Source organism: Triturus cristatus, chromosome 4_1 (genome assembly GCF_964204655.1).
Source record: "Triturus cristatus chromosome 4_1, aTriCri1.1, whole genome shotgun sequence".
NCBI classification, from domain to species: Eukaryota; Metazoa; Chordata; class Amphibia; order Caudata; family Salamandridae; genus Triturus; species Triturus cristatus.
Window position 1 is genome coordinate 1242748998 of NC_140585.1, and position 18956 is coordinate 1242767953.

Below are 18956 nucleotides of genomic sequence, written 5' to 3' on the forward strand. Positions count from 1 at the left end.
TGGGCCGAATTGCACTTTTGGAGCGTTAAGAAATGCAAAACAGTCTTTTTCTACGTACAAAAAGGCTTTTAGGGAATCGCAAAATGCCATTTCTACCCAGTTGAAATATCATTTTGTACTTCCCTAAATAGGAAATCTCAAATAGGGATTTCCTATTTGCGAATTCTTAGCACATATACAAAGCCTTCCCTAAATACAAAATGAACATTTAGGAACTGCGATTACCATCGACTCAGTCGATGGTAAAAAGGTGCAATTTATTAAAGCACACCAAGATGCTTTTTTTATAGTGTAATAGAGCGCACACATGCCCCTAGTGCATGTGTGCTCTACATGTGCACCACTATTTATGGGGTGCATTATGGCGGCCTTATGCTTGTTGTCTTTGGTTTAGTATTTCCAAAATAGCGATTTCCTAATATGAAATCGCTGTTTTGGAAATGCAAAAGTGGTCAATTGAAACATATGGCATGTGATTTCTTAAATTGCTATTTCAAAATAGCGATTCCTACTCTGTAGGAATCGCTATCAGGAAATTTGTAATTTCATACATATAATTTTGTATTTCCTAAATAGCGATTCATATGGAGTCGCTATTTAGGAAATGCAAAATTACATTTTTATACATCTGGCCCTATGTCCATACAAGTTTCCAATCTGCGTAGTGAAGCTTTACTGTACCTTTTATGGAATCTGCTCCTAGTGGGTGTCCAACCTTTTCCTCAGTCAGAATGTTATTTTTTGTTTAATCCAACAGAGCATGGAGATAGAGAGACGTGTAGGAAGCACTAATGCACAGATTCAAAGAAACCTACAAAAGTTTGAACCCAATGACCTCAACTATGAGGACAGACTCCAGGAGGAGAAGTTTGCATATGATGGAATCAACTTCAACCTTGTGGCAGATTCCGGTGAGGATGTCCCTTTAATCTATTAATCTAGTTGCCAAATGTAGGGATTCTTTGTTTGCTATTTCAACGTTTGATATTCTGGAGGGGATGGGGGCGCATACATATGTGTTCATATTTCTAATGAGATTATGTGGGCAGAATAGTCCCAGATGGTAATAGCACAACTAGATCAGCACTACTGCACCTAGAAGTAATTATTTTGAATCCTCTGTCTGCTTAAATTGCCAAGTCTGGAGTGTATCCAGTTTGTAATAACTGTAATCCATCAAACCCAACATCTACTTCCCACCCCTTCCCTTTTTAGTGAAGAATGCCATTTCCCAAAGATATGCTTAGCGACTGCATGTTTAAGTTTGCTAATCCAGGAATATTGCCAAAGAACACCCACAGCAACAGCAGCCCTATTACAAAATCCTCTCACAGTAGCTTAATGCCCTGTCCAAAAGACAAGTATTCCGATCCAGAAACTATGTACCCCTACTGTTTGGGAATGTTGTCATCGAAAGTGATTTGTTTCTCACGAGAGATGTTAAAATGGCCCCTTAGTCTGAGGCACCTGGGTCATGGCTAGATCACCAGCTATATCCTGTTTTAGCTCCTGGTTTGGCTTCCTGGTATCAACCAACTGTTGTAGACACGGTAGCATGTGTTTGGAGTGATTCTTAGCTCTATTTTTATGGTCCCACATTATATTGGTCCACTGTATTCATTGACTGTGGACTGAAAATAAGAAACCTTTTCCAGAGGCACATTGATCTATGTTATTCACTTTATTGGATCGGAAACGACTACATTTTGCGAATAGTATGTTGAAATGTGAGTTCAGTTGGAAAAAAGGCACAATTGGGGAATGCTATATGCACTTACTACCAACTTTGGTATGTTACAACTGTGCATGCTTCTTAAAGTAGAGATTGTAGGTTCAATTTTCATGGTCAAAGACAATACTGCACATGGTGTGGACTTTCCCAAATAACAGGTACTCTGAGACCAGACTTTTTAGGCTCCTGAACCTCCTTGATGCTCAATGGTAACTTCACCCAGAATCTAACTTTAGCCCAAGACTGTTAGTAAGAAGGATGTCTTCAGATCACAATTGGGACCACTCACATCTGCATCAATGTCCAGTCAATTCTGTTAGTTAAAACGGTATAAAATGTTCCAATAGAGAGTAAGGGTACATTTAAATTCTCTGCCTGTAACTTTAGGGTTAAGGCCTCTTTTGCGGGTTTTTCTGCTGATCCTGTGGCAGGTTAAGTTCTTCTGAGATATAATGGGCCAGTGCATTACTGATAATGAAAATCTGCAACATGAAGAGCATATTAAGTAGCATTGAGAGGGAGCAAGGACCTTGGAGACGTGCATCTTGGGGGCTGTATTACGAAAGTGCTCTGAGGGCACAAGCATTTGCACCGCTTTTGCGCACTCCAGGGCACTTTGGTATTACAGAAGGGGCTGCAGACACTGGTGCGTCCCCTTCTGTAATACCGATAGCGCTGGTGCACTTGAAACGCAAACAATGAAAATTTGTTTTTAATGTAATATGGCCACAGGATAGCTAAGCCCTTGGACTTATTGCCTGTACCCATCCCTGTCGGACCTACGTCCTAGGGGTAGCTTGGCTCAGGTCAACAGGCTTACATCTCCACTTGGCCTCTCAGGCTTGCATCCTACCCAGCTCGCAACCTTGCGCAGCACCACTCAAAAAGGACACTACACCGATTAAATTACATTGGGAGATATTTCATTTTAATTGCGCTCAATCAATCCTGACCATCACATTACCAGTGCACATTTTTCTTAATATCTCAGCCAGCAAAACATTTCTTGGATTTCCCTCAGTTCAAGTTCCCCACCATAAACTCTATTTAGAGGTTCAGCTCCCCCACTAGGCCATGGATCACCCTAACTAGGTTCCCACTCATAGTGTTCCCCAACAGGGACTCCGGGACCTTAGGCAGTGGATTACAACCACAGTTCCACCTTTGGGCGCTAGGAGGGGGGCTTTGAAACTGATCTTTGCTATGGGCCTCTACAGGAATTCTCTATTTGCTGGCAAGCTCTGCATTACAGGTACACCTTACACTTCCTCTCCCTCACATTGGCAATATGGCGATTTAGTTAACAGTACAGGTGAGTTCCTTTCTATACTGGCAGGTAGATTAAACAATTAAACTTTACCCTGTCAATTCTTTCCTACCCTAGCAATTAATTCAAACAGTTAAACATGACTTTACCAATTCTTTTTCTGCACTGGCAGATAGTTCAAACAGTTAAACATTGCTTTGTCAATTCTTCTTGGCACCGGCAGACAGTATATCCAGTCAAGCATTACTTTGTCAATCCTTCTCTGCGCCGGTAATTATTTTAGACAGAAGCAGTATTATCAATCGGGGCTACCAGGCCTTTCCCTTACCTGGCAATCCCTCACCCCTCCCTTCCTCCCCTCAACCTCCAGCTTACGGTTCTCTTTGGGGTCCGACCGGCGACGCTGTTAGGGAGTTTTCTCGCCTCACGCGAGTCAGCTGAGTAACGTGGGCTGGCCGGGGGAAGTTCCCAAGAGGAAGGGCCGAGCACGGATCACACCCACCAGCCACCTCCCCCAAGGATTCCCCCGGATGCGAGGCCTCGACACGGGGAGGGCTTCTCACACCCGCGGTGATGCTCCGATGGCGAAGTAGTCTCCGGGCCCTCACACGATCTCAAACGGGACGCTGCCTCGATTCCTCTTTGCTGCTCCCGTGATCGACGCCCGCTGCTGCCTGGACAACGCGGTTTGCGGAGGGGGCGCGGCTCACTCTTCCTCCCCTGGACAACGCGGCTTGCGGAGGGGGCGCGGCTCACTCTTCCTCCGCTCCCGCAGAGGCGGCGCTTTGGAATCGGCCCTCGTCAGGTGACGCGGTGCAGGCGCTTCAGCCCTACGCGATCTCCATTTCCTGATTCCTTCGCCTCTGGACCCCAGGCGATCCAGACCTCACAGTGACAGCGGTGAGTGCCCCCAGCAGAGACTCGCACCAAGGGGGGGTAAAGTCAAGGGGGAACAGGGGGGCCACGTTCCCTTCCAGCCTTCTATTCAGCCCTTAAGCTGCTTTTCACAGACGTTTTAGTCACTCTCTACCCCGGCAGGTCTGGGGGGGCCTGATCTAGAACCTTGGGCACAATAAGGGTGAGAGAGTTAGGGCATAGGACGGCTCTCCCCAGAGGGACTGACCAAACTAGAGGCTCTCGAATTAAAATGTTCCTCAGTCAGTGGAGGGGGTCAGGGACCGGTCAAGAGGTCGAGGGTGGTATCAGCCAATGAGGGTAGCCCTGCAGATCCAAAGTCCTGTCAGTTCCCTCTCTAGCGCAGCCACCTCTCCACTCAGGTGCCTTACTCCTGATTAACTGGCCGCCCAGCTCTATTCTAAAATGGCCGCCCTCCTGTCACCTCTATACATCACCTTGGGCCTGACTTGCCAGAGGGGCCCAGAAGGTTCCGGTAACTCTCATGGCAGTCATGGTCCGGGTGCTGAGGGGACAGTTGGTGCCACCATTTTGTGAAATACACCTCCTTACTCTAGTTTTCACAGTGGAGCACCTTGCGCCTCCCCCTCAGGTAGTGAGGGTGAAGCGCCCAGAACCTCTACATCAGCACCCAAAAAAGTTTGGTAGACAGAAAAAATGAAAAGGGAGAAAGGACAAAAATAATAAAATGAGGAGGGAACTGCCAAAGGGCTGACGGGTCTAACAGTGCCCCTTTCTGATATGATCACCCCCACTTTTTCCTAGTATTTGATGCAATTTTGACTGAAGTGCACTGTGTTCCTGCTAACCAGGTCCCCAGTGCCCTTTCCCTAAAACAAGTTATCTGTTCAATTTTACCCCAATTGGTAAGACATTTAGCACCTCTGTGAGTACCTAGTAAATGGCATTCCTGGTACCTAGGGCATGGGTACAAAAGATGGTCCATAAGGGCTGCAGCATGTATTGTGCTACCTTAAGGGACCCACCACGAAACTCATGCAGAGTGCCATTGCAGGGTGCTTGAAATGGTGCAAACAAATGTAAAAAACACAACCTGTCCCACATCTGGTGTGCCATGGCCAGACACGGCATGCAATGTTTGTAAGTCACTCCTACAGCAGGCCTTATAGACCTGAGGCAGGGTGCTATATATTACATATGAGGACTGTTAGACCTGTCAGCCCTTTGGGTGGTCCCTCCTCATCATTATTTATTTTGTCCCACTTTTGCCTCAAACCCTGTTTGAATTTTTCCTTTTTGGGAACCACCAGACTTTTTAGTGTTGCTGCAGATTCAGGGAGCCATTTTAGCTACCCCTGGAACTTCTGTCTGAGGGCCTGGAGCACAAAATGGTGGCCACCTGTGACATCACCAGCACCCACTGGAACCTACTAGAACCTTCTACAACATTCTGGAGCCCTGTGGCAGTTGGAGGCGTTTCAGAATGTTGGGAAGCTAAGACAGAGAGTTGGCAGTTGGAGCTGGCAGTTGGCACCTGACTGGTGAAGAGTGAGCAGCAGAAACCTGAAGGAGGAAGGAGTGAGGCAGCAGGGGTGGAAACTTGTGCCTGGAGTGGGGTCCATAAACCCACCCTTGATACTAGTCCCTACTGACTGAGCCCAGCCTGGAGCCCTGTGTGGGAAGAAGCAAGAAAAACCATCCTAAGGACCTGGACAGCAGGAACAGGCCTTAGAATCCAAGAACAGCAAGATCCTGACCTGGATACTGGTTTCCCTGGAGTCCGACGTCGAGTAGCCTGGAGACCTGGAGCCCGAGGTGGAGAAGCGGCGCTGACTGGAAAAGCAGACGTCGGGAGCCGCCAGAGGTCGAGAGAGGGCGCCGACTGAGGTCGGAGAAGTACCAGAGGTCGAGGAGGAAGTCACCCGAGGTCGAGTGAGCGGCGTCGACGGGGGAGTGAAGTCCGCCCTCCGGAGTCGCCGGAGACCGAGGTGAAGCGTGCCGGAGGTCGGGAGTGGAGATCGCACTCCGGAGTCGCCGGAAACCTGAGGAGAAAAGCACCGGAGGTCGGGAGTGGAGATCGCACTCCGGAGCCGCCGGAAGTCGACATCGAGCCAAGGCCGGCCGACGTCATCGAAACTGAGGTCGCCATCGGACCGGAGCCGCCCGAAGTCGACATCGAGTCAAGACTGCCCGACGTCATCGAATCGGAGGTCGAGATCGAGCCGAGGCCGCCGACATCGATCCGGAACCGCCTACCGGCGTCGTCAAGAACTGGCATTGTGCCGAGGCCGCCGACATCGAACCGGAACCGCTTCACGGCGTCGGAACTTCAGAAAAAGGGCAGTAAGTGGAATAGTGGGCGCCAAAGGCCCTGTGGAATCCTAAGAGACTACTCTAGGGGTTAGAGAGGTGCTGGAACCAGCTGGACTGTGCCAGGGGTGAGCTGAGACTAATTTAGAGGGGTTGTGTAGAGTGAGAGAGCCAGGACTCTGGTATTCCCCCCTTGATCTACCTCAGTTTAGGCCTCAGCCTTGTCCAAGCCAGGGAGTAGACACCCTCAAGCCTTCCACATCCCCACAAGCTGTGCCTGGGCCAAATTAGCCCATAGTAATCTCAAATGTGATCTGATTATATGAGTGTCACTGTCAGCTTTTAATTATTTATTGAGGGCACTGTATTTATTGTATTTAACCTATTTATTGCTTCACTGTATTTATTGTTCCACAGTGTTTATTGTCGCACAATATTTATTGGTTTGCAGTATTTATTGCCTGTATGTTTTGCACTTATATTTATGCTTTCCTTATTTATGATCACCCCTATTTATTGAATCATTAAGACAGTATTTATTTGACCTGCACTATTTAAAAAGCTTTGTATATTGTGATTGTGTATTATTTATCTAATCAGCAACTAAGAGAAAAAGAAGATAAAGCAAGATATTTTCATAATTTTTACGGTGTAGAGTCGTTTTTGGAACGGATGCACGCATGGTTATTGTATGGGTATGTCGTATGCTTAGCACGGTGCCTGATTCCTGACCACTCGAGCCAAGCTACCACTGTATGTCCTGGAAAGACCCAGTTACCACCAACCTCTTCCGGTGTGGGAGTGGAGTATTTCCAACATTAATTGGTGTTCAGTGCCTACGTATACTCAACAATAACTGTGGGTAGTCCATAGGCCTACACCGGGAGTTTTCTCAAAGCGGCCTTCCTAATTGTGGGTTTTTGTTTTTCCAAATTTACTCTGGTGGTGGGAGGAGGTATTATATAAGGTACCCCCCTGCATTGTTACTGCAAATAACTGTCCTCTGACCTGAGTGGGCAAGATGGAGTTTGTACTGGAGAATTTAGAAACGTACACTGTGGCCCAACTCAGGGAGTTTTGTCAGTGGGAGGGGGTGTATTGTCCCCCAGGAGCAAAGAAGGGTGCACTCCAAACCAGCTTAAGGGCTTGGGGGGAGGCACGCCGAGAAAGCAAGGCTGAGGAGGAGGACAGGGATAGAGAGCCCGACAGTGAGGGAGCTGGTTTGTACCAACCGGAGGTGGGGAACCTGTCAGCGGGGCCCAGGACACTTTCCAGGAAGGGCAGCAGTGCCTCTAGCGGTGGCTTGTCTGAAGTGGAGTTAACAGACCGGAGGGAGAAAAGGCAGCTCACATGGGACTTAGCAAGGCTGGAGAAAGAGAAAGAGGAACAGAGGATGGCTCATGAGAAGGCTGAAAGAGATAGATCTTCAGATCCTGAGAATCGGGGCACACCCTGTACCTAACGGTGGCAGCGAAGAACGAGAGTACACCAGGGAACCCAAACCCTACCTGCCAAAGGACATAGTAGCTAGCTATGGGGTGGGCGACGATATTGCCAAGTGGCTAGCGGCCTATGAGGTCTCGTTAAGGGCCCATGGGGTTCCAGAGAAGTACTGGGGAGCGGGATTGTACAAGTACATGCCTCCAGCTGGTAGGGATGCATTATTGGCCCTCGAGGAGGATGAGCAGACCCACTACCCCACCATGAAGCTGGCGCTCATAAGAAAGTTTGGACTAACACCCGAAAAGTACAGACAGAAGTTCAGGGGTAGTCACAAACTGGGCACACAGAATTGGGTGGACTTCCTGGACTATGCAAAGAAGGCACTAGAGGGTTGGATTCAGGGCAGTGAAGTGAGGAACTACGAGGGTTGTTTGATTTAGTACTGAAGGAACACCTGCTCGAGAAATGTTTCCCTGAACTGCGGCAACACCTGGTGGATAGCAAGCTGACCAGTCCCCGGAAGCTTGCTGAGGAGGCGGACATTTGGGCTAGTACCTGGGTGTCCACAAGGGGGACTGGAGGGGATACTCAAAAGGCCGGACAGGGCGCCCCCCAGAAGAAAGAGGGAGGGGAAAAGAAAAAGGAGTTCTCCAAAGGCCCCCAAAATAACTTCCAAGGGAAGGGAACAGGATTCACCCCTAGGGCTAACCCACCCAGAAACCCTAATCCTGGCCAGAGTCAGCAGCCAAGGGTTGTCCATTGCTACGAGTGCGGTGGCGCTGGACACTATAAAGGAGATCCGAAGTGCCTGAAACGACCACCCCCTCCCATTGGAGGAAAGACCCCCGGAGTAGCTAGTGTAGTGCTCGGGGAGGAGATGCCCTTAACTAAGGGAAGGGAGTGGGCGGGTGTCACTTTAGTGTCCCTGGGAGAACGGGAGATGGTTCCTAAGATCCAGGTGCCCGCCAATACTGTAAAGTATGGGCAGTGGGTCACCATCAACGGCCAAAGAGGGGAGGCTCTGAGAGACACAGGAGCCAGTATGACTATGGTGCGTAGCCAACTGGTGTCTCCAGAGCAGGTAATTCCCGATGTACTCCACCCAGCCGCGATGGCTGACGGCAGAACAGGCCACTATCCAGTGGCCGAGGTTCCCTTTGAATGGGGGGGGGTTGCAGGTTCACTTCGAGTTGCCGTAAGCCCTGCCGTGCCAGTCGATTGTCTACTGGGGAATGACATGGAGCACAATGCTTGGAAGGAGGTGGAATACCGGACTCATACTGAGATGCTGGGTACACCTGACTGGGCCTGTGTGAGCACAGGGTCCGCGACTACCCGGAGAGGGAGTTCATTTCGGCTGGAGCCTGGAACAAAGGCCCAGCCAGCTGCCAGTCAAGGGAAGAACCGAGGACAGGAGGAGCCTGCCTCGGCGTCCACACCCCGTAGGACGGATAGGCCACCGGAGGTGGTGGACCAGGAGTCTGCGGTGGGGGATGTTACCAAACTGGAGGACCTACCCATCCCGGCCGAGTGGCACGTGGAGGGAGGCCCGTCCAGGGAGGAATTCTGCCAGGGCCAGAGGGAGTGCCCTACCCTTGAGGGGCTGAGGCGACAGGCCGAAGCCCAGGCAGCAGGGAACGTTGAAGGGAACTACAGTGTTTACTGGGAGGATGGCCTCCTCTACAGTGAACCCAAGGCACCCCTACACGGATCGTCACGAGCCTTGGTAGTCCCTCAACGTTATCGAGCCTTCCTTCTGGAGTTGGCTCACGAGATCCCATTGGCAGGACACCTGGGGCAAGACAAGACCTTCGCCCGTCTTGTCCCACACTTTTATTGGCCTCAAATGAAAGTGTCGTCCGATACCTACTGCCGGACATGTGTGTCTTGCCAAGCCAGTGGGAAAACAGGGGTGAAGCTAAAAGCTCCCCTGGAACCACTTCCTGTCGTTAGCACCCCCTTTGAAAGGGTGGGCATCGACATTGTGGGTCCGTTAGATCCACCTACTACAGCTGGTCACAGGTTTATCCTGGTTCTGGTGGATCATGCCACACGGTACCCAGAGGCAATACCTCTGAGGACCATAACAGCACCTGTTGTGGCTAGGGCCCTGATGGGAATCTTTACCCGAGTGGGTTTTCCCAAGGAAGTTGTGTCCGACAGGGGGACCAACTTCATGTCAGCGTACATGCGGGCGATGTGGAAGGAGTGTGGAGTGACATACCGGTTTACCACTCCTTACCACCCCCAGACCAATGGTCTGGTGGAGAGGTTTAACAAAACCTTGAAGGGCATGATCAGAAGTCTGCCTGAAAGCCTGCGGAGGAAATGGGACGTCCTCCTACCCTGTCTACTCTTTTCTTACAGGGAAGTGCCACAGAAGGGAGTGGGCTTCAGCCCCTTCGAGCTTCTGTATGGGCACCCTGTACGTGGACCTCTCAACCTGGTGAGAGACGGATGGGAAAGAACTCCCAGAAAGCTTCCCCAGGACGTGGTGAGCTACATGCTGGCCTTCCGGAGCCAAATGGCTAAGTTGTGGAAGCAAGCTTCTGACAACTTGGAAGCCAGCCAAGCAGTAATGAAGGCGTGGTATGACCACAATGCTCACCCGGTGGAGTTGGAGCCTGGCCAGAAGGTGTGGGTGATCGAACCGGGAGAGCTTAGCGCCCTCCAGGATCGCTGGTCAGGACCCTTTGAGGTGTTGGAGAAGAAGGGTAAGGCTACCTACTTGGTGGATCTTAAAACCCCTCGTCAGCCCCTACGGGTGCTGCACGCCAACCGCCTCAAACCCCACCACGAGAGGCCCGAAGTCATCTTGATGATGGTGACTGACGGAGGAGAGGACGTGGAAAGCGAGCCTCTCCCCGATTTGTTTGCGTCTCAAGAGAAGGATGGGTCGGTGGAGGGAGTGATTCTCTCCCCAACTCTAACTCCTGAACAGCAGGAGGACTGTCGCCAGGTCCTGGGGCAGTACTCTTCGTTGTTCTCCCTTGTCCCGGGTAGGACTCACCTGTGCGTCCATGACGTGGACACAGGAGACAGCCCACCTGTGAAGTCCAAGATCTACCGGATGTCAGACAAGGTGAAGGCCAGCATTCATAGTGAAGTCACTAAGATGCTGGAGCTAGGAGTGATCGAACCTTCTAGCAGCCCCTGGTCCAGTCCGGTGGTGTTAGTACCAAAAGCTGCACCACCGGGTGCCCAACCGGAACTGAGGTTCTGTGTGGACTACCGGGGACTGAATTCAGTAACCAAAACTGATGCTCATCCGATCCCTAGGGCGGATGAATTGATTGACCGGCTGGGAGCTGCCCAATATCTAAGTACCTTTGACCTTACTTCTGGGTACTGGCAGATCTCTTTGACTGATGGAGCAAGGGAAAGGTCAGCCTTCTCCATGCCCAATGGCCACTACCAGTTCTGTGTGATGCCCTTTGGGCTCAAGAACGCACCTGCCACGTTTCAGCGCCTGGTAAACCAGATCCTCACCGGAATGGAGAGTTTCTCTGCTGCTTATCTGGATGACATAGCCGTCTTCAGTAACAGCTGGGAGGATCACTTGCGTCACCTGCAAGCTGTTCTCCAGGCCCTGAGACAAGCTGGATTGACGATCAAGGCCAGCAAGTGCCAGATCGGGCAGGGGTCGGTAGTGTACCTTGGACACTTGGTGGGTAGGGGAGCGGTGCAACCCCTCCAGGCGAAGATCGAGGCCATCATGGCCTGGGAACCCCCCAAGACACAGACTGAGGTCCGAGCTTTTCTGGGCCTCACGGGATACTACCGCCGCTTCGTGAAGGGATACGGTACCATCGTAGCCCCCCTCACGGAGCTCACGTCCAAGAAACAACCTCGACGGGTAGTCTGGACGGAGGCTTGTCAGCAGGCCTTTGTGAGATTGAAGAAAGCCATGTGCGAGGCCCCGGTCTTAAGGGCCCCAGACTTTTCCAAGGAGTTTATTGTCCAGACAGATGCATCAGAACATGGCATTGGGGCAGTGTTATCGCAACTCAATGAAGAGGGTCTGGATCAACCCGTGGTCTTCCTATCCCGGAGACTACTTCCCAGGGAACAGAAGTGGAGTGCAATAGAGCGTGAAGCCTTTGCAGTGGTATGGGCTCTGAAGAAGTTGCGGCCATACCTGTTTGGCTCGCACTTCCTGGTTCAGACCGACCACAGACCCCTTCGTTGGCTGATGCAGATGAAGGGGGAGAATCCCAAGTTGTTGAGGTGGTCTATTTCCCTACAGGGAATGGACTTTCAGGTGGAACATCGGCCTGGAGTGGACCACGCCAATGCAGACGGTCTCTCAAGGTATTTCCGCCTTAGTGATGAGAACTCCCAAGGGGTTGGGTAGCTCTCCCCACTTTCAGCTGGGGGGGACGCGTGTTAGACCTGTCAGCCCTTTGGGTGGTCCCTCCTCATCATTATTTATTTTGTCCCACTTTTGCCTCAAACCCTGTTTGAATTTTTCCTTTTTGGGAACCACCAGACTTTTTAGTGTTGCTGCAGATTCAGGGAGCCATTTTAGCTACCCCTGGAACTTCTGTCTGAGGGCCTGGAGCACAAAATGGCGGCCACCTGTGACATCACCAGCACCCACTGGAACCTACTAGAACCTTCTACAACATTCTGGAGCCCTGTGACAGTTGGAGGCGTTTTAGAATGTTGGGAAGCTAAGACAGAGAGTTGGCAGTTGGAGCTGGCAGTTGGCACCTGACTGGTGAAGAGTGAGCAGCAGAAACCTGAAGGAGTGAGGCAGCAGGGGTGGAAACTTGTGCCTGGAGTGGGGTCCATAAACCCACCCTTGATACTAGTCCCTACTGACTGAGCCCAGCCTGGAGCCCTGTGTGGGAAGAAGCAAGAAAAACCATCCTAAGGACCTGGACAGCAGGAACAGGCCTTAGAATCCAAGAACAGCAAGATCCTGACCTGGATACTGGTTTCCCTGGAGTCCGACGTTGAGTAGCCTGGAGACCTGGAGCCCGAGGTGGAGAAGCGGTGCTGACTGGAAAAGCAGACGTCGTACCCGGAGCCGCCAGTGGTCGAGAGAGGGCGCCGACGGAGGTCGGAGAAGAACCAGAGGTCGAGGAGGAAGTCACCCGAGGTCGAGTGAGCGGCGTCGACGGGGGAGTGAAGTCCGCCCTCCGGAGTCGCCAGAGACCGAGGTGAAGCGTGCCAGAGGTCGGGAGTGGAGATCGCACTCCGGAGTCGCCGGAAACCTGAGGAGAGGAGCACCGGAGGTCGGGAGTGGAGATCGCACTCCGGAGCCGCCGGAAGTCGACATCGAGCCAAGGCCGGCCGACGTCATCGAAACTGAGGTCGCCATCGGACCGGAGCCGCCCGAAGTCGACAGAGTCAAGACTGCCCGACGTCATCGAATCGGAGGTCGAGATCGAGCCGAGGCCGCCGACATCGATCCGGAACCGCCTACCGGCGTCGTCAAGAACTGGCATTGTGCCGAGGCCGCCGACACCGAACCGGAACCGCTTCACGGCGTCGACACGACTCCAGCGGCGTCGGAACTTCAGAAAAAGGGCAGTAAGTGGAATAGAGGGCGCCAAAGGCCCTGTGGAATCCTAAGAGACTACTCTAGGGGTTAGAGAGGTGCTGGAACCAGCTGGACTGTGCCAGGGGTGAGCTGAGACTAATTTAGAGGTTGTGTAGAGAGAGAGCCAGGACTCTGGTATTCCCCCCTTGATCTACCTCAGTTTAGGCCTCAGCCTTGTCCAAGCCAGGGAGTAGACACCCTCAAGCCTTCCACATCCCCACAAGCTGTGCCTGGGCCAAATTAGCCCATAGTAATCTCAAATGTGATCTGATTATGAGTGTCACTGTCAGCTTTTAATTATTTATTGAGGGCACTGTATTTATTGTATTTAACCTATTTATTGCTTCACTGTATTTATTGTTCCACAGTGTTTATTGTCGCACAATATTTATTGGTTTGCAGTATTTATTGCCTCAGAATATTTAATTGCCTGTATGTTTGGCACTTATATTTATGCCTTCCTTATTTATGATCACCCCTATTTATTGAATCATTAAGACAGTATTTATTTGACCTGCACTATTTAAAAAGCTTTGTATATTGTGATTGTGTATTATTTATCTAATCAGCAACTAAGAGAAAAAGAAGATAAAGCAAGATATTTTCATAATTTTTACGGTGTAGTCGTTTTTGGAACGGATGCACGCATGGTTATTGTATGGGTATGTCGTATGCTTAGCACGGTGCCTGATTCCTGACCACTCGAGCCAAGCTACCACTGTATGTCCTGGAAAGACCCCGTTACCACCAACCTCTTTCGGTGTGGGAGTGGAGTATTTCCAACAAGGACATATCTGCATGAGCTGATCTGCCCCTGTGCGGTCTAGTTCAATTACTATATAGTACGAGTGAACAGGGAAGCTATCTTAAGTATATATGTTTTGAGCACTGGTCATTACAAGTTCCCCAGATATATGATGGCTTTACTGAAACCTATGGTATTTGGTATCCAACACCTTGTGATGCCAGTAGTGGATTTTTTTAAAACCTGCACCCAGAGGGCACCTCAAAGGTGCCCCCTGAAAATCTACCAGACTGTGTGCTGGCTGACTGGTATCGTCCAGCCTGCCACCCCAGACATGTTTCTGACCTCCTGTGAGAGCCCATGTTCTCTGAGGCCATAAGCAATTCCTGCTCTGGAAGAATGTGTTCACACCGCCAGCAGGATGGCTAGTAATTTAGTATATCAAGACCAGGGTAATTCAAAGCCTCTGCTACCTTTGATATGCAACCTGGCTTCTCCCAGACCTGGGAGATGGCCACCCGATGCCCATTTGGCCCCAGGACAGGTTGGAATTTAGCTATGCAAGTAGGCATTTTACCCTACCAGGCCTGTCACACCTCTAAGGTGGGATGCCTAATGTTGTTTTCTAAAGGAGATTCCACCGTCTTGTTTTGGTGGAAGGAGGAATTCTGGGACAGGGTTATGCCCACTCTCCACAGGAAGTGGACACTATTGAGTAGCCGTGCGCTTTATAAATAACATAAGAGGGGTGTAGTGACCCATGGGTAAGTAGCCCATTAGCTACTACCGTACGCTCCCCTTAACACCCCTAAATTCAGTATTTAGGTGGCTCCCTGATGCCAAGAGCTCAGATTCACCTGACCCGAAGGACAAAGAAGAGCCAAAGAACACTAGAACTGTGGACTAGCTGTGGCATTGCTCTTGTCTCGAATTGCAAAGTCCTGACTCGTCTTGCAGCTATGCATCCTCCAAAAGCCCCTTAGGGCCGCCAACACTTCACCAACCCGTCAGCATCTCCCTTGAAGTGGAGGAGCCACTTCACTGCAGGCACTGACCGCAACGTACGGTACACCAATCTGCTGACCACTGGGTCCACCGACGCAGGAGCCACCCAGGAAGAGGTTACCATGCTCCAGGAGGGTCAGATACATCTCCCCACCAAGTTTGGAGACAAGAGGACCCCCTGGAGCCTCCTTACACCATTACCTGAGGTACCGGAGCCTGTTGGAAGCATCAAGGCTCGTTTGTGTTCAGCCCGAACACTGTTGCCAAAAGCAACCTGCACGTCTAGGCTATGTTCTACAGGTACTTTTCTCATTGACTACAGCGTGTAAAATCCGAGGCTGCCACAGCCGAAAGCACCTCTTCACCTGGACACCCCAGAGCAGGTAAAACTGAAATCTTGTTGCTTTCTTGGAGCTTGGCCCCTACTCGCCTTGAGTCCAGAACACCAATCCTGTAAGTAGTTTGTAAATCACACTATGCAGTGAATGTTTCTCCCATAGAATAACTTTACCGTGTTTGAGGCTCATCCATCAAATCTGACAGCTGTCATTTTCTACTGTTTTTACTATAAAATGTGATCACGTCTAAAGTACTCATGCGATTACCAAGTTGTTGTCTAAAATTCTATAAAAAATGTATTTTACTAAATTGGTGTCATTTTTCTTGATTGTGCTTTATTTTTTGACTGTGTACAACAAATGATTAACACTACCCTTTGATAAGCCTAAACTGCTTGCCCACACTACCACAAAAGATAGCATTTGGGATTATTAATTTAAGCCCTGTACGCCAATAAGTCGTCCTGACTTTCTACATAGTGTACCTCATTTTTGTATACTACTTAAAATGCTGGCTTCCTACAATCCCTCCTTGAGGATCTGACCCTTTTTGAGATGAGTTCAGTACCAATATTTACTGCTTACTTTTGGAGTTTCAATATGCCATCTATCCCTCCCATCTTTTTGACTGTCTAGAATTTTAGACCGTGTCAAGTTTTTCAAAACCAACAGCTGGGCGTCTCTGTCTAGGTGCTAGTGTAGCCAACCACAGAGAATAACAAAACGTAGTGTTTAACCTCGCCTAGGCTCTACAGAATAAATCGCAGGAAAAAGACAAACATGTGATCTATGAGAAAATACAATATGGCACAAAAGCAAGCGTGTGCTTTCGTAACTTGTGCAGAGCAAAAGTGGCCTCCAACTTGCTTACTCAGGCCAACATAGGGAAAACCACAATGTCCATGTAGGAGACACACACCACTGGGGAGGTGATGAAGTTCAAATGCTGTCTGGTGAAAACCAAACCAGATGTGAGACATCTGGAGAAGCAAGTTTCTAAGATGGAGTTAGAGAATATGGACACCCAGACAGTTGGGAGAGTGAGCTGATTTTGAATAACGTGCCACGTTTTCTTTCTCTTTTCCTGATGGTATCCTCCCTAGTTAAGTGGGATGCTGTTGTTTCCTTTTACAACGTGATAATCTTCCATTTTAGAATGATGTGGGTGTTAGTAAGTTTTGACAATGTATTGAGGTAAAAGGTTAAATTGTAGACAATGCCATAATTGTTTTCCTACTGTACTCTTAAGAAAACAGAGGGAACCTTAAACATCCCTCACAATCCAGTTATATCTTTTGTTTTTTTAAACCCCAATCACCATTTAAAAAAATTACTCTAATTTTATTTTTGGGGAACCCCTTTTTTGTAACCTTAGCACCAGATCCTCTTAGCCACACTTAAAATTTAGAACCACCCAATACCATTACCCACTCCTAAACCCTGAAAACACCCATACCTCCCTATACCCTTATCCAACCCCAAAAACACCCTTCCCACCCAATACCCTTATCCACCCAACCCCTAAATTTGTGTATGTGTGTGTATATATGTGTGTGTGGGTATGGGTGTGTGGGTATGGGTATGTGTGGGTATGTGTGTATGTATACACTTACCTTACATTGTAATGGCAGGCACTGTAAGGGCATTGTGTAGTAAAAGCATTGTTTTTTTAATGTAACTCATTTTATTGAATTTTTCAGGTAACAGTTGTTACCTGAAAAACCTCAATCCAGGTGAAACATTTTTCTCCCACTTAAAAAAAAAAAAACACCCTTAACCATCTGGCACATGCACAGTGATTCCACTCCACCCTCCCCCTCCAATAGTCTACCTCTGACCCGGAGTGGTTATAATCACTTTCCATACTCTTCGAGTTGGCTTTTGGGGCTGGGGTCCACCACTCTCCTCCATGGACAGTTATGATCAGGTTCTTGGAATCCATGGCATGCCTCATCATACTTAATTCCGGTTGGCGCATCGTGCCCTGGTTTCCGCCTGTGGCAATCCTCAACTAGCGGTCTTCTGACCCAGCAGTCAGTTTATTACAACATTTCTTGGGGCATCCCCTGCCTTCATGCCAGTTTTTCGAGCGTTTGGCATCTCTGCATTTCCTTTGTCCAATCAAGCACTCGTGGCCCATCCTCTCTCCCCCATTACCTCACAAATTCCGTTTTCACCAAGAGGAATCTCCGGTTGAATAGGGTATTTTTGTACGTGGTCGCATCAGTCTCTCCATACTTCTAGAAGTGCTAGTATTGCCTGTCTCCGTGTTGGCGTGCCCTCTGCGGCCTCCAATTTACTGCGTACCACCACCCAGAAGGACCCTTCCAGTAGCCATTTAGGTTCCTTATATCCGTTTCGTGCCTTAAATTTGCTCAGGTCCCACAGTGTTGATCAAAAGTATGTCGTTTGTGAAGGAGATGGCTTGGTGGTCATTTGTCCGTCATTTGTTCCATAGTCTCCTCCTTCGGGGTACTCTGGACCTACAGTGTCGTAACCACAGGTAGCTAAACTATTGTGTGGATGACATGTTTTATTTCCTTCAAATTTTCAACAGGCACAATGCTGTTTGCGTCCCACACATTCTCCAGACCTAGAAATTCAAATTCTTCAACCCCAGAATGGAGTTGAGTGGTCCTGTTTTATTTCAGGAGGAGTATCAGGAGGATAAGTCTCTCAGTAGTTTACACAAAACTAGGTTCATCTGGACTGTCTTTGCGGTGCATCTGCTTTGATACAGGGCATGAACGTAACCTCGCTCTCCAGCCGCCAGTTGCCCAGTCTAAATGCTGGGTCGTCCAGAAATACTACAAGGTGGCCCAGGTCAGAGAAGTGAACAAGTGGGCATACAGCCACTTAACTTCGCTGACTCGGGCCACCTTGTAGTATTTCTGGACTTTGTGTTGTGCTGTCTCCCTCTGAAATTTAGCTTTGTAGCGTGGAGTTTTATTTTCAGTGGGTCATCCTGCCATAACAGGGATCACAGTTTATTTAAAGTCTTGCAGACTAATCGGTGTGCTAGGACTTTAACCAGAGGTTTAGTGTCTGCGCTGAGGAACGAAATGGGCCTTTACGAGTCCCAGCGTGCTCTGGGTTTCCCTTCTAACGGAAGTGACCGCTTAGGACCACCCGAGTCACCACAGACCACCTCTCAGCCTTCCATGCCGAATGAAGAATCAAACAGTGGAGAATGTACTCCAATAATCGTTTTAGTATACGTTCAGAGCGGGGCTCCGTCTGCACAGTCTCGTAAGAGTACTACAGAGGGAACTGAGGAACAGAAAGAATAAAGATACATTATATACATTGCATGGTTAGCTAAGAACACGCCCACAGTGGACTTTTCCAAACAGATGTAGTCGGCCAGCTAAAGACCAAAAAAAGTTTCTACTCTCATATCTTGCACAGTTCAGGACACCCTCAAGGTCGGTCTATCCTGTGTTGCGTTCAAACTACCAGACAGGTGGGAGATGTTCTTTATCTAGGGTAAACTATGCACTAGCACAAACAGATCTTCGTTACAGAAACAAAACTTAGCAAAGGGTATTTCTCGGTACAGGGAAGGATTAGTTTCTAAACTCACACAAAAATGAAGTCTGAAAAAGAAAATGATGCAGCAAATGCTGACTTATACATGGCATTACAAAAGCATCAACAATCATAATCCAACACTACCTTGGGTATGAGCACTA

General features: G+C 49.3%; 1 protein-coding gene across 1 annotated transcript in view; it reads left to right on the forward strand.

Moving 5' to 3' along the window:
* Positions 1-18956, forward strand: part of ESPL1 (extra spindle pole bodies like 1, separase) — a 470161-nt gene that overhangs the window by 84936 nt on the left and 366269 nt on the right. Inside the window, exon 10 of the mRNA XM_085654666.1 lies at positions 758-911. Coding sequence (XP_085510792.1) covers positions 758-911 — 154 coding nt within the window. The remainder of the gene's footprint in view (positions 1-757; positions 912-18956) is intronic.